At 62.1% G+C, this 20,886-nt stretch overlaps 1 protein-coding gene across 4 annotated transcripts in view; it reads right to left on the minus strand.

Annotated features, from left to right (window-relative positions):
* The window catches only part of AFAP1 (actin filament associated protein 1), a 126,491-nt gene that overhangs the window by 53,768 nt on the left and 51,837 nt on the right, over positions 1 to 20,886 (minus strand). For all 4 annotated transcript variants that reach the window (XM_066358126.1, XM_066358128.1, XM_066358125.1 and 1 more), the window contains 3 exons: positions 15,538 to 15,666; positions 10,013 to 10,110; positions 2,772 to 2,880 (listed from right to left, as the gene is read on the minus strand). In XM_066358126.1, the coding sequence (XP_066214223.1) occupies positions 2,772 to 2,880; positions 10,013 to 10,110; positions 15,538 to 15,664 (334 nt within the window). In that variant the 5' untranslated portion in view covers positions 15,665 to 15,666. The remainder of the gene's footprint in view (positions 1 to 2,771; positions 2,881 to 10,012; positions 10,111 to 15,537; positions 15,667 to 20,886) is intronic.

Consider the following 20,886-nt stretch of genomic DNA (forward strand, 5'->3'; position numbering starts at 1 on the left):
GGAGGACAGTTCCCGTGACAGCCCCGAGGCTGTGCTGGCCAAGTCCACAGGCTGTGGTCACGTGGAAGACAGTTCCCGTGACAGCCCCGAAGCCGTGCTGGTGAAGTCCACAGGCTGTGGTCACGTGGAGGACAGTTCCCGTGACAGCCCCGAACCCATGCTGGTGAAGTACACAGGCTGTGGTCACGTGGAGGACAGTTCCCGTGACAGCCCCGAGGCTGTGCTGGCCAAGTCCACAGGCTGTGGTCACGTGGAAGACAGTTCCCGTGACAGCCCAAGGCCGTGCTGGCCAAGTCCACAGGCTGTGGTCACGTGGAGGACAGTTCCCGTGACAGCCCCGAGGCTGTGCTGGCCAAGTCCACAGGCTGTGGTCACGTGGAAGACAGTTCCCGTGACAGCCCAAGGCCGTGCTGGCCAAGTCCACAGGCTGTGGTCACGTGGAAGACAGTTCCCGTGACAGCCCAAGGCCGTGCTGGCCAAGTCCACAGGCTGTGGTCACGTGGAGGACAGTTCCCGTGACAGCCCAAGGCCGTGCTGGCCAAGTCCACAGGCTGTGGTCACGTGGAAGACAGTTCCCGTGACAGCCCGAGGCTGTGCTGGCCAAGTCCACAGGCTGTGGTCACGTGGAGGACAGTTCCCATGACAGCCCCGAGGCTGTGCTGGCCAAGTCCACAGGCTGTGGTCACGTGGAGGACAGTTCCCGTGACAGCCCCGAGGCCGTGCTGGTGAAGTCCACAGGCTGTGGTCACATGGAGGACAGTTCCCGTGACAGCCCCGAGGCCGTGCTGGCCAAGTCCACAGGCTGTGGTCACGTGGAGGACAGTTCCCGTGACAGCCCCAAGGCCGTGCTGGCGAAGTCCACAGGCTGTGGTCACATGGAGGACAGTTCCCGTGACAGCCCCGAGGCCATGCTGGCCAAGTCCACAGGCTGTGGTCACATGGAAGACAGTTCCCGTGACAGCCCCAGGCTGTGCTGGCCAAGTCCACAGGCTGTGGTCACGTGGAGGACAGTTCCCGTGACAGCCCCGAGGCTGTGCTGGCCAAGTCCACAGGCTGTGGTCACATGGAAGACAGTTCCCATGACAGCCCCGAGGCTGTGCTGGCCAAGTCCACAGGCTGTCACTGGAGCGGGGCGAGCGCGGGCAGCACGGGCCTGCCCGGCCGGCGGGTCATCTCGCTGCCCTTCCCTTCCGGTTACACGGCCACAGACGTTTGATCCCAGGGGCCACCAGGTGCTGTTCCCCAAGCCCGAGTCACCGCGGACGGGCTGTTCCCTGAGCACGAGCCCTCCATTCCTCCTCCTGCTGGACGTAGTCCAGCACCAGCTGCCCAGCAGCCAGCGACAAGGACGGCTCCTCTGCACCAGGCCAGGCACCAGCAACGCCAGCTTCTCAGCCAGAGGTCCCCTCCGGCCCCGGAAACCAAAGCAAGCCACCGTGCATTCCAGTGCTGCTGGGAGCGGGCCGGCAGGCGGGAGAGGTCTGGGGCCGAGTGTCCTGGATGCAGGGAAGTGCCCGCATCAAACGTTGGTGTGCTCGTCCCGGTTCGAAGGAAAGGAGTCTAGTGAGGTCCTGAATTACTTCACACCACTAACTTCTTCTGTGCTTCCTAGGTAACTTACTATCTTCTGAAGTAGCAGACACAGAAATTACCTGAGTGTGTTTTCCCCAACTAGTTCTTAAGATGCAAGAGAAATTAAAATGTGAACTTACAGATCTCAATACCAGTACTTCCTAATCTGGTCAGAACTGTCCCGTCCGTGACTCAGACTCTAACAGCTATTCGCTGACACTGGGCTCAGTCCTGTCGGACTGTCCCCGAGGGGAGGAACAGCACAGGAGAGCTGGAGAAGACCCGAGGTCCTCTGGGGGCTTGCCGTCCAGCCCTCCACACGGGGAGAGGCCAGGGTGGGCTTCCTGACACAGCGGTGAGACTGCGAGTCTGCTGCAGGGAGACAGCGCGGTCCCCCCAGGCTCTGCGCAGAGCGCCGGCGGCAGGCCGGGCGGGGACAGCAGGGGCCGGAGGGCGGCCCGTGGAAGACCGGGAGGTGGGCGGCCGCACAGTCCTGCGTGTGGCCCCTTCCTCCGCTACAGCCACTAGCTGGGCATCCGCGGCCCGTGCACTCGGGCTCCCGCGTCCCCCGAGACGCCACGCGGGGAGCAGGACTGACCAGGCCCAGGAGCACACTCCAGAGAAGCTCTGACAGGTGCCCTGTCCGGGTCACCCTTTCTCTGCATGTGAACCCTGGGGCTCACGGAGAGGGAGGCTCCTCCCAGCGTCACCGAGCAGGCAGCCCGCCAAGTCGCGTCGGGACGGCGCCCAGTCAGGCAGGAGTGTGCGGGAAAGGCCGCTTGCGCAGGAAGAGAAGGCCTCTGTGGGGGGCCTGCGTGCACCCAGCGAGCCTCGCCCCGCGGGCCCCGGGCACTGGGCCCTGCACGCAGCCTGGGGGCCCTCCCGTCACAGGGAGGGGCACACGCCCATGAGGACACAGAGTCCTTCCGTTCAGACCAAGGGGACACAGTCTACCTGGACACACGTTTCCACAGCAAAGAAACTCTACAGATGCTGAGTCACAACCGTCTGAACTCCCCAAGGCAGACGCCTGACTTGCCCCAACCCTCTCTACACTTACCCTCTTTGGGGTCAGTACCGACCGCACTCCGCACCCCCACAGTGTGTGGGGGGCCCTGTCCCCTCCTGCCCAGGGAGAGCCAGGCTCTCTAGCGGCACGCGCCCGGAGGCCCGCCGTGGCCGGCAGACGCGACACTCACTCGAGGTGATGTACTCCGGAGCCTTCCCAGGACTCAGCGGCACGGCCTCCTCGTAGTACCCTTCCGGGAGCGAGGACGTGGGCAAGGGGGGCGGCCCGCTGTCCGGCGGCTGTGGGACGAGAGCAAACAACAGGGTCACCGGGAGAAAACGCTGCACTCCCGCTCGCAGGTGTCGGCCGGCACGGCTCACGTCTCTGCTGTGGGAAGTCTCCAGCAAAAAAAGGAGCATCGCTCTAGAGAGGTTCTGGGGGTCAGCTCCTGCCCGGGCGTGTCTGACTCCCCCACGCACACCCACCCGGCCCGGCCCCGGCCTCAGGCCACTCGACCGGCCCCCAGCCGCTGGCAGTGACCCACGTGGAGCCCGTCTCCCGTGAGCGCCCGGCGAACCCAGCTCGGGCACCGAATCCCGTTTCCAAGTGGAACGGGGTGATGTGCACCCCCAGAGCTGACACAGGTGCCTCTCCTCCTTGTCCCCACAGGCTAACCCACCAGGTCTCCAGAGCTGGGAGCCCTGGAGCCGTCCCGATCCACGGGTGCTCCTCACACAGTGCACACCAGCCAGGTCAGGAGGGACTCAGCAAACCAGGGGGGAGTGCCCGTGCCCGCCACCTCACCGCACCCCGAGTATTTCCAGGGACACTGGAAAAGAAAACGGGAAGTCACCTAGGAGCCACCCTCCCAGTGAAACAGAGAAGGACTCTGCCCAGACGAACACCATCCTATCAGCTCCTGTCAGACGCCGAGACTGAGGCCCTCAGGTGCCGAAGCCGCAGACGCAGGGCACAGCGGAGGGCAGCTCGGGGCCCCCAGGTCCACCCAGGCTTGGGCCTGGCGGGAGCCCCCCTCTCCCCGGCGGGCGCGATGGCTCTAACGCAGACCGGCCCCTTCCTGCGAACACCTGCAGGACTGCTGGCCTCTCCCTCACGGGGCCTGACACCCACGGGGAGGGCCGAAGGGAGGGAGGGCCCCCACTCTGCCTGGCGCAGCTCCGCCTGGGGCAGCTCCGCCTGGGGCAGCTCCACCTGGCGCAGCTCCGCCTGGGGCAGCTCCGCCTGGGGCAGCTCCGCCTGGCGCAGCTCCGCCTGGGGCAGCTCTGCCTGGCGCAGCTCTGCGCACCTGTGCCCTGGTGACGGGTGGCACCAGCCTGCCCATCCGTTCAGGAACCCTTCAGGGTAGAAGTCACAGCACCTTGTTTCACGGACACAGAGAGTGAGGCACAGTGTCCGAACCAACCAACCAGGCGGTCGGGGCTGGGGTCAAAACGTCAATGTTTCGTAAATACAGAAAGGGGGGCGTTCCCAAGGTCGGGGAGGGCTGGGAGTTTAATGGGAGCAGAGCGTTGGTCTGGGATGGTGAGAGTCCTAGAGATGATGAGATGATGGTGGTGACTGCAGGACAACAAGAACGTACTTAACACCCCTGAACTGGACACTGCACAGTGGTCACGACGGTCAGGTGTCTGTCACGTATATTTTACAGTTAAAAACGTCATTGTCGTCTGCTGACATTTATACAAGCTCCGGCCCCAAAATATCAAAGAACTACCCTCCTCTGCCCCCTCGAAACCAGTGTAAACCCCTACTCTTTAAGTGATCAAATAAAAGTATTTCTAGAAACCGCCCTGTGAGTCACACAACGCACACCGTGCCCCACCAGTGCCTCCCAGGCCCTATTCTCTCGGCCCTTTGCAGACTCAGCGCCCCCTGGAGAGGAGGGGGGATGGGACCATCAGACCTGGTCCGGGTCGGGGAGGGGGTCCCGGCAGCCAACATCGACACAGATGGGATCCATTTCCCAGCAAACTGGCCGCCGCTCCAAATGCCCTCTCGGCTTTGAGACCCCAACACAATCAGTGTGACAGCCGCACAACACTCACGTGAAACAGGAACGGAAATCTGGTGAGAAGAACAGCTCTTCCCAGGAATGTTTTCATCACACACACACACACACACACACACACCCATGAATGTTTTCATCACACACACACACACACACACACACACCCATGAATGTTTTCATCACACACACACACACACACACACACACGAATGTTTTCATCACACACACACACACACACACGTACACGCACACTCTGGCCTCCTCCCGGCTCCCCCTGCACAGCAGGGAGCCACGTCCCACTGTGAAGCGTGCAGCAAGCCGCTCCTGGGACTTCAAAGTTCTAGGAGAGTGCCGGGTTTTCACACGGGCAGGTCACCAGGCACACAGGAGGCCTCGGGCCACTGCCACCTACCCCGCAGCAAGAGAGAAGCTTTCTGATACTCCCTGTGTGTGGGGAGCATCGCCAAGGTGACGAGACGGCCTCTGACTCGCTCCCTGAGCTTGGCTGGTCACTGACATTCCCTGTTGAGCGACACAGAGCGGCACAGACACAAACACCATCAACAAAAGGTTGCAATTTAGTTTCAGCGAATGAATGTCACAATCGGCCGGCCTGGCTGCCCAGTAGGTCGGAGTGTCGGCTGTGCGAGAAGAAGAGGGTGAGACCTGCTGGGAGAGGACGTGGAGAGGTGCCCACGTGCGTGAGGTGGCCCGGGGTCAGGCAGGGAGAGACCACTCGTTTCTCAGCGTTTGTAACAAACACCGACAATGACGGACAAGGAAAGCCAGCAGTCAGTGAGAATGTGCCACAATCCAGTAAAAATGCAGCCGTTTCAGGCCCTGGCCGGTTGGCTCAGTGGTAGAGCGTCGGCCTGGCGTGCGGGGGACCCAGGGCACATAGGAGAAGCACCCATTTGCTTCTCCACCCCCACCCCCTCCTTCCTCTCTGTCTCTCTCTTCCCCTCCCGCAGCCAAGGCTCCATTGGAGCAAAGATGGCCCGGGCGCTGGGGATGGCTCCTTGGCCTCTGCCCCAGGCGCTAGAGTGGCTCTGGTCGCGGCAGAGCGACGCCCCAGAGGGGCAGAGCATCGCCCCCTGGTGGGCAGAGCGTCGCCCCTGGTGGGCGTGCGGGGTGGATCCTGGTCGGGCGCATGCGGAAGTCTGTCTGACTGTCTCTCCCCGTTTCCAGCTTCAGAAAAATACAAAAAATAAATAAATAAATAAATAAATAAATAAATAAAATGCAGCCGTTCAAATGAATGAGACATGCTACCTGGTTGGAGAGTCATGCATCTGACACTGAGCGTAAAAAAATTATCCACTTACAGCTGCTTTGGCGATAATTCCAAACCACTGGCATGGCTGCAGGCCCTACAGCCCTGACCCCCCAGAGCGCCCAGCCTCTCCTGCCGATTCCGCCCACCCAGAGGGGAGGGGCGTGCCACGCTCGCTGCCAGTCTGTCAGGACCTGCCTCTGGCTTGCGCCTTCGTGGAGGGCTCCCCCTCGGCCTGGAGCAGCTCCCCCCACGGTCGTCTTGACCCCACATCAGCTAATGCGCCGGGAAAAGTCAGCTTGCCAACAGCTAATGGCCACCTGACCACAGGACAACTCGCCAAAGGCAGGCTCAGTTTCCTGAATGATGACTGAGTGGCTTACTTGCTGAAGAACGCATTCAATAAAACCATCAGAAAAAGACAGCAGACCCGTCTTGATCGGCCCCCACGTAACCGACCGGCTGCGCTGACAGATGTCCTTCCCTGCTCCGTCACAGACCCCGAGTGATGTCCACAGAGGCTCAAGGTTGGCGGCCGACCGGCCCCTCCCAGAGCGCCCGCGATGGCCCAGCAGGTGCGCAGTGCGTGTCCTGCGAGTCAGTTTGCTCTTGAACTTCTCAGGCTTTCCACTATAGCTATTAATTTCATTAATTTGAAAAAAAATAATTATAAGGGGAACTATGGAGCGCAAAAGAGAGCTGGCAGGTGACCCCCTGAGATGACTGGGAAAGGGTCAGTCCAGACAGACTGAGAAAAGGAACGCTGGCCCGTGGGGGTGGGCAGCCGGCAGGGACAGAACCCCGGGGACACGGGACGCGGGACTCAGCGCCTCACACCGCTCCAGACAGACTGAGAAGAGGAACGCTGGCCCGTGGGGGTGGGCAGCCGGCAGGGACAGAACCCCGGGGACACGGGACGCGGGACTCAGCGCCTCACACCGCTCCAGACAGACTGAGAAAAGGAACGCTGGCCCGTGGGGGTGGGCAGCCGGCAGGGACAGAACCCCGGGGACACGGGACGCGGGACTCAGCGCCTCACACCGCTCCAGACAGACTGAGAAGAGGAACGCTGGCCCGTGGGGGTGGGCAGCCGGCAGGGACAGAACCCCGGGGACACGGGACGCGGGACTCAGCGCCTCACACCGCTCCAGACAGACTGAGAAGAGGAACGCTGGCCCGTGGGGGTGGGCAGCCGGCAGGGACAGAACCCCGGGGACACGGGACGCGGGACTCAGTGCCTCACACCGCTCCAGACTTGACTCCACTGGGGAGACACTGAAACCGGTCACTGTTAACAATGTATTACGAGCACTGGTCATGCAGAAAACACAAGCAGAGTCTGAGCTGTAACCAGCCGCACTCACAGCACACGCAGCCCTGGTCCTACACCAGCAGCCTGGTGGTTTTCCAACAGGGAGCAGCGGGCGCGGAGGCCGGGCCTGGCACTGCACGCTCCCGGGAGGCACTGCTGCCCGTGGCCCAGGGGGCGGCTCACGTGGCTTACGGTTTCTGCCTCTCCTTCTTCCCGCAGGCCTCGAGCAAGGGACATGCCTTCACAGGGCCCCAATTTCCTTTTGTGAAGAGTGGACACGCATACTAGTCACACGCCTACAGGTAATTTGGGAGTTCTCTGCGGTCAGGTGGCCAGGACTCAATGAGAGTATAAGTGAAACAGGAGCAGGCGTGACCCCTGCTGCGTGGCGGGGACCCGGCGAGGGCTGACCTCCTCTGTCCCCCTCTGCCGGGGTCACTGCCGAGCACCTCCCGGGCATCAGCCCCCTGCCGGGGCCCAGGCAGGACAGAGCTAAGCGAGGCAGGGGCCCGTTCGCCTGCAGCTCGTGTCCCGGTGGAGAGAGCGTGAGACGCCTCGCGGAGGGAGCCAACGTTAGAAAGAGGACGGCCAGGCACCTGACCTCGCTCTGACTTTGAACGAATGCCCAGTTTCCCCGAGTGATCAAACCGGGAAGCAGCCCAGGAGGAGGGGCAGGACTGCCCCGGGAACCTGCTCGTGGGAGGGGACCCAGGTGGCCGACGGGCAGAGGACTCCGGGACAAGTCTGGATGCACAAGATCAAATAAAATATACATTCCTGGAATATGTACATTACTTTTCTGGAAAAAAAATGTTTTTTTAAATCTCAGAAGAGGTATAACAATGGATAACAAAGTTTCAGACTAAGATGCTCAAATCCCGTGAACCCAGAAAGATGGTCATGTCCCCGGGCTCTCCTGTCGCTGTTTTGCCCGCTCAACCCTTCAATTTTTTTTTTAATGGAAGAGCAGATTCCCATGGACCTGCAGCTGCAGTAATTTTCGAAGCAATTCCAGCCCCCTGAGCTGTCACTCACAGCTCCCCCTGGCTGTCACTCACAGACCCCCAGCTGTCACTCACAGACTCCCCCAGCTGTCACTCATAGCTTCCCCTGGCTCTCACTCACAGACCCCCCCAGCTGTCACTCATAGCTCCCCCCAGCTGTCACTCACAGCTCCCCCCAGCTCTCACTCACAGACCCCCCCAGCTGTCACTCACAGCTCCCCCCAGCTGTCACTCACAGACCCCCCCAGCTGTCACTCACAGACCCCCAGCTGTTACTCATAGCTTCCCCCCAGCTGTCACTCACAGCTCCCCCCAGCTGTCACTCACAGCTTCCCCCGGCTGTCACTCACAGCTCCCCCTGGCTGTCACTCACAGACCCCCCCCCCCGGCTGTCACTCACAGCTCTCCCCCCAGCTGTCGCTCACAGCTCCCCCCCACTGTCACAGCCCCCCCAAGCTGTCACAGCTCCCCCCTAAGCTTTCGCAGCTCCTCACAGCTGTCACAGCCCCCCCTGGCTGTCATAGCCTCCCCTGGCTGTCACAGCTCTCCCTCTACTGTCATAGCCCCCTCCAGCTGTCACTCACAGACCCCCAGCTGTCACTCACAGGCCCCCCAGCTGTCACTCACAGACCCCCAGCTGTCACTCACAGCTTCCCCCCATTTGTCACTCACAGACCCCCCCAGCTGTCACTCACAGCTCCCCCCCAGCTGTCACATCCCTCCAGCTGTTACTCAGACCCCCAGAGCTGTCACTCACAGCTTCCCCCCAGCTGTCACTCACAGCTCCCCCCAGCTGTCACTCACAGCTTCCCCCCATTTGTCACTCACAGCTCCCCCCAGCTGTCACTCACAGCCCCCCCCAGCTGTCACTCACAGCTCTTCCCCCCAGCTGTCACTCACAGCTCCCCCCAGCTGTCACTCACAGGCCCCCCAGCTGTCACTCACAGCTCTTCCCCCCAGCTGTCACTCACAGCTTCCCCCCATTTGTCACTCACAGCTCCCCCCAGCTGTCACTCACAGCTCCCCACAGCTGTCACTCACAGACCCCCCCAGCTGTCACTCACAGACCCCCCAGCTGTCACTCACAGCTCCCCCCCAGCTGTCACTCACAGACCCCCCCAGCTGTCACTCACAGACCCCCCCAGCTGTCACATCCCTCCAGCTGTTACTCAGACCCCCCCAGCTGTCACTCACAGCTCCCCCCAGCTGTCACTCACAGCTTCCCCCCATTTGTCACTCACAGCTCCCCCCAGCTGTCACTCACAGACCCCCCAGCTGTCACTCACAGCTTCCCCCCCAGCTGTCACTCACAGCTCCCCCCAGCTGTCACTCACAGCTCCCCCCCAGCTGTCACATCCCCCCAGCTGTCACTCACAGCTCCCCCCAGCTGTCACTCACAGACCCCCCCCAGCTGTCACATCCCTCCAGCTGTTACTCAGACCCCCACAGCTGTCACTCACAGCTCCCCCCAGCTGTCACTCACAGACCCCCCAGCTGTCACTCACAGCTCCCCCCCAGCTGTCACTCACAGACCCCCCAGCTGTCACTCACAGCTCCCCCCTAGCTGTCACACACAGCTTCCCCCCCAGCTGTCACTCACAGACCCCCCAGCTGTCACTCACAGCTCTCCCCCCAGCTGTCATAGCCCCATCTGTCACTCACAACTTCCCCACCCCCCAGCTGTCACTCAAGGCCCCCACAGCGCTCAGAGGGGGCCCCCTCCCCTCCGGAACTGGGCTTCCTTCGCCTGCCCTGGAACTGAACGCTGGCCAGGCATCCAGCGGTCCTGGCCATGACAGGGGGACCAACTCACCAGCCAGGGCTGCGGGATCTCCGGCAGAGGCATCTGGGGAGGGGCCGGCAGGCTGCTGGGGGTCTCCAGCTTTGGAGCATGGTCCTTCACTTCCAGACCTGTGGGCATCAACCACAACCACAGGGCTGAGTGAGGAGGAGGAGGAAGAGGAGGAGGGGGAGAAGGGGGAGGGGAGGGGAGAAGAGGGAGGAGGAGAAAGGAGGAGGAGGAGGAAGAGGAGGAGGGGGAGAAGGGGGAGGGGAGGGGAGAAGAGGGAGGAGGAGAAAGGAGGAGGAGAAAGGAGGAGGAGAGGGAAGAGGGGGAGGAGGGGAGGGGGAAGAGGTGAAAGGGGGTGGGGGGACGAGGGGGAGGAGGAGGGGGGCACTGCTATCAGCCCTCCGCCCTCCGCCCTCCGCCCTCCGCCCTCCGCCCTCCGCCCGGGCTGCACTCGCGCAGACGCTGGTCGTCTCTGACCCCCCACAGCCGCCTCCCTGCAGGGCGGGTGTTGATGTCTCCACTGAGCAGACGAGGGTCCGGCTGGAGAGGGGCAGTCACAGAGCCTGAGGAGCCGTGCCGGGCAGACCGCCTGGCCGGAGCAGAGCCCCGCTCTCCACGGTGCCGCGGGGCCTCTCAGGGACGAGCTCTTCACCTGACCTCCCGCTCAGCTCGGCACTTACCCGTGTGCTAAGGGGTGGACGCTCTCCCGGGAGCAGGCAGTTTGTATCAAGTGCCCTCTTACATTCTCATACTGGACGTGACAGACACACGTTATTACTGACACGGCCGACCCAGCTCACAGCTCAGCACTCGCCCGGTTGGGAAGACAAGGAGGTGGGCCCTGACTGAGAAAGCGTGGTGAGCACTGGGCCAGTAAAGGCAGGAAAGAGGAAGGAGCTGGTTCTAACTGGGCACAGTACCATTCATATGCCAAGAGCTCACCTGGAAAGACTGAGAAAAACGATCCCTTAACAACGATCACCTACACTGAGTCGAGCACAGTGCTACAGGCTGGGGAAAAACATGGAAGGACAAAGCCCCCGACCGCCAGAAGCTGCCACACAGACCGGGCACCGGCCGAGAACTGGGCAGCGCGCCAAGGGAAAGGAGAAGAAACGGGAACATCTGCACGACCACTGTCGGCGGGCGAGTCATAGCAAGTGGAGGAGCCCAGGAGAGAATGGGGGGGGGGGCGGCAAAGACCTGAGGGTCCCTCAGAACGAAACACAAAGAAAGGAAGGGCTGAAGCTCACTGGGCAGCGGGGGAGAGGGAGGGAAACGGGGAGACAGCCACCCCGAGGTCGGGGCCCCGGACGCCTGAGAGCAGAGGACAGGGCCCACACAGAGGACAGGGCTGAGGGCAGAGGACAGGGCCCACGGCAGAGGACAGGGCTGAGGGCAGAGGACAGGGCCCACGCAGAGGACAGGGCCCGCGCAGAGGACAGGGCCCGCGCAGAGGACAGGGCTGAGGGCAGAGGACAGGGCCCACGCAGAGGACAGGGCTGAGGGCAGAGGACAGGGCCCACGCAGAGGACAGGGCCCGCGCAGAGGACAGGGCCCACGCAGAGGACAGGGCCCACGCAGAGGACAGGGCCCACGCAGAGGACAGGGCTGAGGGCAGAGGACAGGGCCCACGGCAGAGGACAGGGCCCACGGCAGAGGACAGGGCCCGCGCAGAGGACAGGGCCCACGCAGAGGACAGGGCCCACGCAGAGGACAGGGCCCACACAGAGGACAGGGCTGAGGGCAGAGGACAGGGCCCACGCAGAGGACAGGGCCCGCGCAGAGGACAGGGCCCACGCAGAGGACAGGGCCCACGCAGAGGACAGGGCCCGCGCAGAGGACAGGGCCCACGCAGAGGACAGGGCCCACGCAGAGGACAGGGCCCACGCAGAGGACAGGGCTGAGGGCAGAGGACAGGGCCCACGCAGAGGACAGGGCCCGCGCAGAGGACAGGGCCCACGCAGAGGACAGGGCCCACGCAGAGGACAGGGCTGAGGGCAGAGGACAGGGCCCACGCAGAGGACAGGGCTGAGGGCAGAGGACAGGGCCCACGCAGAGGACAGGGCCCACGCAGAGGACAGGGCCCACGCAGAGGACAGGGCTGAGGGCAGAGGACAGGGCCCACGCAGAGGACAGGGCCCGCGCAGAGGACAGGGCTGAGGGCAGAGGACAGGGCCCACGCAGAGGACAGGGCTGAGGGCAGAGGACAGGGCCCGCGCAGAGGACAGGGCCCACGCAGAGGACAGGGCCCACGCAGAGGACAGGGCCCACACAGAGGACAGGGCCCACGCAGAGGACAGGGCCCACGCAGAGGACAGGGCTGAGGGCAGAGGACAGGGCTGAGCACAGAGGACAGGGCCCACGCAGAGGACAGGGCCCGCGCAGAGGACAGGGCTGAGGGCAGAGGACAGGGCTGAGCACAGAGGACAGGGCCCGCGCAGAGGACAGGGCCCGCGCAGAGGACAGGGCCCACGCAGAGGACAGGGCCCACGCAGAGGACAGGGCCCACACAGAGGACAGGGCCCACGCAGAGGACAGGGCCCACGCAGAGGACAGGGCCCACGCAGAGGACAGGGCCCACACAGAGGACAGGGCTGAGGGCAGAGGACAGGGCCCACGCAGAGGACAGGGCCCACACAGAGGACAGGGCTGAGGGCAGAGGACAGGGCCCACGCAGAGGACAGGGCCCGCGCAGAGGACAGGGCTGAGGGCAGAGGACAGGGCCCACGCAGAGGACAGGGCCCACACAGAGGACAGGGCTGAGGGCAGAGGACAGGGCTGAGGGCAGAGGACAGGGCTGAGGGCAGAGGACAGGGCTGAGGGCAGAGGACAGGGCCCACACAGAGGACAGGGCTGAGGGCAGAGGACAGGGCTGAGGGCAGAGGACAGGGCTGAGGGCAGAGGACAGGGCTGAGGGCAGAGGACAGGGCTGAGGGCAGAGGACAGGGCCCACACAGAGGACAGGGCCCACGCAGAGGACAGGGCTGAGGGCAGAGGCTGTCTGAGGGTCTGCGGCGCGTCAGGCCCTAAGCACTTTACACTATTGCGTTTGGTCCCGACAACCCCACTCTGAGGGGGGTGCGGGACCCCATCAGCCCAACAACCCCGTTCTGAGGGGGGATGCGGGACCCCATCAGCCTGAGAACCCCGCTCTGAGGAGGGTGCGGGACCCCATCAGCCTGAGAACCCCGCTCTGAGGGGGGTGCGGGACCCCATCAGCCTGAGAACCCCGCTCTGAGGGGGATGCGGGACCCCATCAGCCTGAGAACCCTGCTCTGGGGGGGGTGCAGGACCCCATCAGCCTGAGAACCCCGCTCTGAGGGGGTGCGGACCCCATCGCCCTTTCCACCCATGAGGAAGCTGAAGCATGCAGAGACTCAGTGACTTGTGCAAGGCACATACGTGCTGATGGGCAGAGCCAGAAACCAAAACCAGTTTGTATACATTGCAACAGACCCTTCAGAAACCACCACTGGTGAGCTCTGGTGCCGTGTCAAAGAGTGTGCACAGTGATCTATCTGAAAAGGCACCGCAAGACTCTCTCCCTAATACCTATCTGTGTGGGGCCAGAGTAGCCACACACAAAGTGTCGGGCTTTCAGTAGTGGATACTTCCCGTCCTCCTCCAAAACACGGTCCCCACCCCGTGCTCCTGTCTCGGTGATGGTCCCCACCCGCCCAGGGCCTTGGTCTGCCACCAAACCCTTCACCCCAGAATGCACACCTAACTGGGTCACACCACGGCTTCGTACACAAAACCCCAGCGAACTGAACACTTCACATGGGTGGAGTATGGTATGGGCACTTTATCTCAATCCAGCTGCTGAAAGCAGCCCTTACACCGCCTCCAGCTGCCTCCTAGAGAGCTTCCCAGGGCCCAACGGGGGCCTCTCCCAGAACTGCCCCTGCCCCTCCCACCCTCCGTCACTGACCAGCTGTGGACCCCCGCCCAGGGCCCCCCTGACCGCACACTGACCAGCCCACCAACCAGCCCTGCCCGCTGCACACAACAGCGGGCCCGAGGTGCCGTCTTTACGAGGGCCTGCTGCAAGGGTGGCCCCGGGCTGGCTCTGGGAAGGTGATTTCCCAAGTGCCGCCATCGCCCCTAACTGCACGGTTGGTTTACTGTGCCACGTGGCTTACCCAAGCACCTGCTGTGGTGGGCAGTGCCCTCTGTGTGAGCGTGGCCGGGCTGAGCGATGCCCAGAGAGCTGGGAACATTCGCTCCGGGTGTGTCTGGGGGCTGCTTCTAGGAGAGGCCAGCATTGAACTGGTCAACTGGTCAGCTCAGTGAGGAGGACAGCCCTCCCAGTGTGTGTGTGGTGGTGGGGGGCACCATCCAATCACTTGAAGGCCCAAACAGCACAAAACAGTGGAGGAAGAGCAGACAGCTCCCCGCCAGCTGAGACGTCCCCTCCCCCTGCTCTCGGACACTGGCTCCGGAGCTCCTGGACCCAGAGCGGGACTTCCCCATCGGGCCCCCGAGTCTCCAGCTGCCACAGGAGCCTAAACTCTACCACCCGCTTCCTGGCTCTCTGCTGGCAGGGAGAAGGTGGAACTTCTCAGCCTCCAGAGGTGCTTGAGTGTTCTCCTCTCCTCTCCCCTCTCCTCTCCCCTTCCCTCCCCTCTCTTCTCTCCCTCCCCTCCCCTCCCTTCCCTCCCCCTCCCTTCCCTTCCCCTCCTCCCCTTCCCTCCCCTCCCCTCTCCCCTCCCCTCCCCTCCTCTCCCCTCCCTTCCCTCTCCTCCCCTTCCCTCCCCTCCCCTCTCCCCTCCCCTCCCCTCCTCTCCCCTCCCTTCCCTCTCCTCCCCTTCCCTCCCCTCCCCTCTCCCCTCCCCTCCCCTCCTCTCCCCTCCCTTCCCTCTCCTCCCCTTCCCTCTCCTCCCCTCTCCCCTCCCCTCCCCTCCCCTCCTCCCCTTCCCTCCCCTTCCCTCTCTTCTCTCCCTCCCCTCCCCTCCCTTCCCTCCCCCTCCCCTTCCCTCTCTTCTCTCCCTCCCCTCCCCTCCCTTCCCTCCCCCTCCCTTCCCTTCCCCTCCCCTCCCCTCCCTCCCCTCCCCTCCACTCTCTCTCTCTCTCTCTCTCTCTGCCCCCTATTGGTCCTGCTTCTCTGGAGAACCCTAACACACCCGCTTCTCTCGGGGTCTGGAATCGTGGCGACGCTCACGGCTGCGGGGTGACTGCTGCTGAGGGAGCAGGGTGCCCCGTGACTCGGGCGGGGACAGCCAGCAGGAGGCAGGCTGCACGTGGACGCCCCCAGACCAGGCCTGTGCCCTTCCCTGCGCCCTGACTGTGCAAGCTCACTACCCCTGCAGTCGGGAGACCCTGGCAGGAGCAAGGACACCCACAGGCCGAGTCCTTCCAGTCCTCTGGGGGCCCCCCGGCGCACCCACTGCTCCACGAGCTCCTGACAGGCCCTGTCTTTCTGTGCAGAGACGGCACCGCAGTGCCTGGCACACAGTACCACCTTCAATGGTTTTAGAAAACGGTGGCACTAACAACGGCTCCAGCAAAGGAGTCCGGAAGGAGGAGGACAGTGGGGACAGACGCACCTCTGGACGACTGTATCCTCAGCAGGATGTCTGTGATCACCGCCTTCTTCTCCCTGACGGTTGACGTCAGGTATTCATGGTCCAAAAGTTCAAGAAACAGACGAAGTTCAACTATTAACTCTTCCATCGCTGAAAACAAAGGAGGAAGGCACTGTTAGACCAGTTGGTTTGCAAATGTCAACGTATAAAAGTGCTAAATTTCACCCACAGCATCTATCTCACTCTCAGCTTGCTGGTCGAAGATCGCATCCCAACACGGAAGACGAGTTTGCTGACCCCAGGCTGCTGACAGGTGCGCCCCGTCCCCGGGACACGTGTGCGCCCTTCACGTCTACTCTGGGACGACAGTGTCCAGCCGGCTGGGCGAGGCTCCACAGCCGTGTTGCCAACAGACGGAGCCATGACCCACGAGCCTGACATCATCATGTGGTGTCAGTTGCACAATATTAAGTTTCAGTGTCAAGAGAGGAGATGATAGTTTCAAATACCAAAGAGTTTGCAAATCACCACGAGGACATGGTTTCAGAAACTCAACACCCACTCTTTCTTTTGTGGGGCTGGCTCCCTCCCCAGGAAGGCTGTGTGCAGGCCTGTTGACCCGGTTACGACAGGGGTGCCGGATGCCGAGGGGACGGGAGACACACAGCCAGGCCCTGGTTTCCCGTCCCGCCTTGTCCTTCTAGGACTGTGGCAGCCCTGGTCCCTGACGGCCAGGCATCGGGCGAGGTGGCCGGTGCCAGCACGTTTCACGCTGCCAGCTGGCGTTAGGTCAGGCCGCTCAGCTCCGACGGATCGGAAGTCCTTCAAGGGGTCCGCAAGGTCAGAGTATTTTCATACAACTGAGACGTCATTTGCCTTTTTCTGCACAGATGGTGCAAAATGTGAGAGCAGGCATGTGGCAGGCATCGTAGTCACAGCGGTGACACCAATCTGGACCGGCTGTCGCTGCATTCCTCAGCACACACGCACAGTACAGGCACAGCAACGACGCTGCTCTCACGCAGGGGCGCCTGTGAGGACTCAGCAGAGCAGCCGTAAAACCGTCACTTTTGTTCAATCCCGCCTGGAGGACACGCGGTTCTGGCCCCCTGGGGGATGGAAGAGGAAGAACACGGAACAGCTGTCCAGAGGAGAGGGACTTTTCTGATCCTATAGAAGGCAGTAGTGTCGACATCCGGAAGGCCGCACGGCTCAGCCAACCGGGCCGTCGCACTCACTCCTGGGTCAGGACCACAGACATGCAGTTCCGGAGGAAATACTCTAACCTGACGGGGGATGAAGTGCTCTCTGACAGGGCTGCAGAGCCCACATTGCAGCTGGCCTTTAAGAAATGAGCCCCTGTCGAGTTTTGGTGCAGTAGCAAAGAAAAATACCCGCGATTTTCTAACAAGGCGCTAAAATCTTCTCTTTTCCAATGGCATGTCTGTGTGGGGCCAGACTTTCTCTGGTTCGTCCACCAGAACCAGGTGCCGCAGCAACTGGACGCAGAAGCAGGGGAGAGCGCCCAGCCACTCCCGCGAAGCCGGCCCCCTCCGCGGCACCCCCCTGCAGACGTAGCAAACAGCGCCCTCTCACAAGCCACTGTTCTCACTGGGTAGACACAGCTACTGTCCATAAATACGTATTATTTCTTCAATGAGTTCATACCTTAGAAAGCTGCCAGTGTTAAATACTAGTATGGGAAAAATCTACAGATATCTTTTAGGTTTTCAACCCATGTTTTGAGACCAGAAAGTTCTAAACAAAAAAGTTTGAGAACCGTTGGTCTATGGGAGTCTTTCCAAATCTACACTTCCCCCGTCTCCATGACAACGCCCTCCAAAATTACAGACCCGAGCTGAGACCACCTTCATAGCCACCAATAGGTACACAGCACCCGATAAATACAGGGTCTCAAATCAACGGGAAAACAAGAGACTGGGACTACTCATTCAGATCTTAGACCAGAAAAGAACTGTAGAGATACTTGAGAGTCAAAGTATTTTTTAAAATGACCGCATTCAAGCCCTTGAGGAAACAGGTGAATTATTTTCCCACCTCGCTGTGGGAAAAGATTTCCTAGCTGTGACCCGGAATCCGACGTGAAAGGAAAAGACTGATGGAGGGGGGACCGCACGGAAACCACGCATGAGTGCCCTCCGCCTTGCCCGCGTCCCGCGTCCTGTGACCCTGGGCAGCAGCACTCACGCTGACTGTCTCCAGAGGCTGGGGCCCCGGGGACTGGTGTCACAAAACCCCATCTCATGTCCCTCACCGGGGACCACGGGGCCACATCTGAGGCTCCAGTTAAGAATCGGGTTGTGAGCCCTGGCCGGTTGGCTCAGCGGTAGAGCGTCGGCCTAGCGTGTGGAGGACCCGGGTTCGATTCCCAGCCAGGGCACACAGGAGAAGCGCCCATTTGCTTCTCCACCCCTCCGCCGCGCCTTCCTCTCTGTCTCTCTCTTCCCCTCCCGCAGCCAAGGCTCCACTGGAGCAAAGATGGCCCGGGCGCTGGGGATGGCTCTGTGGCCTCTGCCCCAGGTGCTAGAGTGGCTCTGGTCACAACATGGCGACACCCAGGATGGGCAGAGCATCGCCCCCTGGTGGGCAGAGCATCGCCCCCTGGTGGGCGTGCCGGGTGGATCCCGGTCGGGCGCATGCGGGAGTCTGTCTGACTGTCTCTCCCCGTTTCCAGCTTCAGAAAAATGAAAAAAAAAAAAAAAAAAAAAAAACTATGAACAAATCCCTATGCACACTGCACATATCTTATTTTAAAGTAAAAAAACAAAACGGGAACAAATACAATATTTAAAATAAAGAACAAGTAAATTTAAATCAACAAACTGACCAGTATTTCAATGGGAACTATGCTCCTCTCACTGACCACCAATGAAAGAGGTGCCCCTTCTGGAAGTGCGGCGGGGGCCGGATAAATGGCCTCAGGGGGCCGCATGCGGCCCGCGGGCCGTAGTTTGGGGACCCCTGCTCTAGACCCACCCCTCTCGCCTCCCGCCTTGGGCATCACACGGTGGCTCTTCAAACGCAGCGTCCCGCGTGCGGGCATCAGGCCGCTTTGGGCGCTGGCCCTGGCGCTCACAGCTGCCGCCGGCCAGCGTGCCCTGACCCCGTGCGTGCCGGCCTGGCCCCTCACACACACACCCCGACCGCACCTCTGCCGTACCCCCCCTCCACACTCGGCTCAGCGATCTGCACCAGGCCTACCCCCATCAGTGCCCCACACTGGGTCGTAATTCTGGGTGACTGTGTCTGTCTCCCCCCCAGTCAGGAGGAGTCTGAAGTCAGGGCCCCATCCATGTGGCCTCTCTCTGTACCCAGAGGGCTTAGCACATGCCTGACCAGGTAGCTAGGACGCAGCTGACACTCAGTTCGGGTTTGCTGAGGTAATTAATTCACTTGTTTGTTTCTAGGTCACCATCATAGACAAAATTCCTGAGATCTTGTTTGGAAGAGAAAGATGCAGAGAAAAATACCAGAGACGGACCCCTCTCCTAGTGACGGTCTCCTGTTACGGCCTTAGGACACACACATCAAACGCGGCCAAGACCAGCGCTGACCAGCAGGCTGCTGACCGCCCGCTGGCCCTTCTCCACTACGACTGCAGGCTGTGGCTGAGGACGCTGAGCCGTGTGCTCCGTGAGGGACACGCTCGCGTGGCCGGGGGAGGCACCAGCATATTTTCCCTTATAGGGTTACAGCCGGCTCTCCAGGCGGACGCTGCCCAGACCCTAGCAGCCCTGCCCACGGGTCGGTCTGAGAGCCTCAGGACAAGCCGCACGGCTTCAAAGCCGTCTGCGGGGAAAGTCCCCCTCAGCTAGGTGACATCTGAAATCCCTCAGCCCTCCCGATGGCCGTCTCTGAAGGACCGGGCGATAGAGAGCCGGCCACTGAACTTCCTGGACTCCCTGCCCTGGTCTAGACCGGGGCGTGGCGGCGGCGAGGTGCCGAGCAGGGGTGCCGGGGAGGGCCGGGAGGACGGCTCTAAGTGACAGCCTCGGGCGGTGGAAACGCCGGTTTGTGTGACCCTGACAGCGGAGGGTGAGTTCTCCACGTCTCACGCCCACTCTGAACAGGACCCGTGACTGCCGTAGCTCAGCACGGACCCTGAGGGCTGAGGCTTTGAAACTCTGATCAATGTCCCAAAGGCAAGGGTGCGTTTCTGAAAGGGTGTGTGCGCACATGTCTATTGCGAGGGTGGGACTCTTCCGCCAGGAGGGAGTCCCCAAAGGACTGCTGTGCAAATCCACAAAATACATTCTTTGGGGAAGATATCATGGTTCAGAAAAGTCAGATCAGGGCTTGGAGGGATGAGTCAAGCCCTGACAGAAAACATCCTTCTATTGTTCTGTAGAGCAGAGATGGGACGCAGACCTGCACGTCTCTGCTGGTCGGGATGTGTGACCTGACGGAACACGGGACCAGGCCTCCTGCCTTCTGCAGCCGCCTCCCAGGCTGGCGGGACGGGACTCCAGCCAAAAACCAAGCTGGTCGCTAACCACAGTGTTAGATACGCTACCGAGGGCATAGTTTTTATATCCCGTTTATATCTGTTCAACTTAATTCTGCAATAAGCTATTACACAGCAACCATGTTCAAGACACTGTAGTCACAATGCAAAGACAAGCCCCGGACACTCCGGTGTCACCATCTAGAGGCAGAGCACCGTCTGCACTCGGAACCACGATGCTATGAGAGGGAGAGTCACGGGTTTTCGGGAAAAGTGGCCTTGATGAGTCGCCATTTTTAAAAGAGAATCCAGGGGCAGTGTTAAGGTTGAAGTGGTACAGGAAGAGGCCAGAGGGGGCAGAGGCCAGAGCAGGAGAGGCCGGAGGGGGAGAGGCCAGAGGGGGCAGAGGCCAGAGCAGGAGAGGCCGGAGGGGACAGAGGCCAGAGGGGGAGAGGCCGGAGGGGACACAGGCCAGAGTGGGAGAGGCCAGAGGGGGAGAGGCCGGAGGGGGAGAGGCCGGAGGGGGACAGAGGCCGGAGGGGACAGAGGCCGGAGGGGGAGAGGCCGGAGGGGGAGAGGCCGGAGGGGACAGAGGCCGGAGGGGGAGAGGCCGGAGGGACAGAGGCCGGAGGGGGAGAGGCCGGAGGGGACAGAGGCCGGAGGGGGAGAGGCCGGAGGGGGACAGAGGCCGGAGGGGGAGAGGCCGGAGGGGGAGAGGCCGGAGGGGACAGAGGCCGGAGGGGACAGAGGCCGGAGGGGGAGAGGCCGGAGGGGGAGAGGCCGGAGGGGGAGAGGCCGGAGGGGGACAGAGGCCGGAGGGGGAGAGGCCGGAGGGGGAGAGGCCGGAGGGGACAGAGGCCGGAGGGGGAGAGGCCAGAGGGGGAGAGGCCGGAGGGGGACAGAGG

This window comes from Saccopteryx leptura, unplaced genomic scaffold, assembly GCF_036850995.1.
Source record: "Saccopteryx leptura isolate mSacLep1 unplaced genomic scaffold, mSacLep1_pri_phased_curated manual_scaffold_60, whole genome shotgun sequence".
Taxonomy (NCBI): Eukaryota; Metazoa; Chordata; class Mammalia; order Chiroptera; family Emballonuridae; genus Saccopteryx; species Saccopteryx leptura.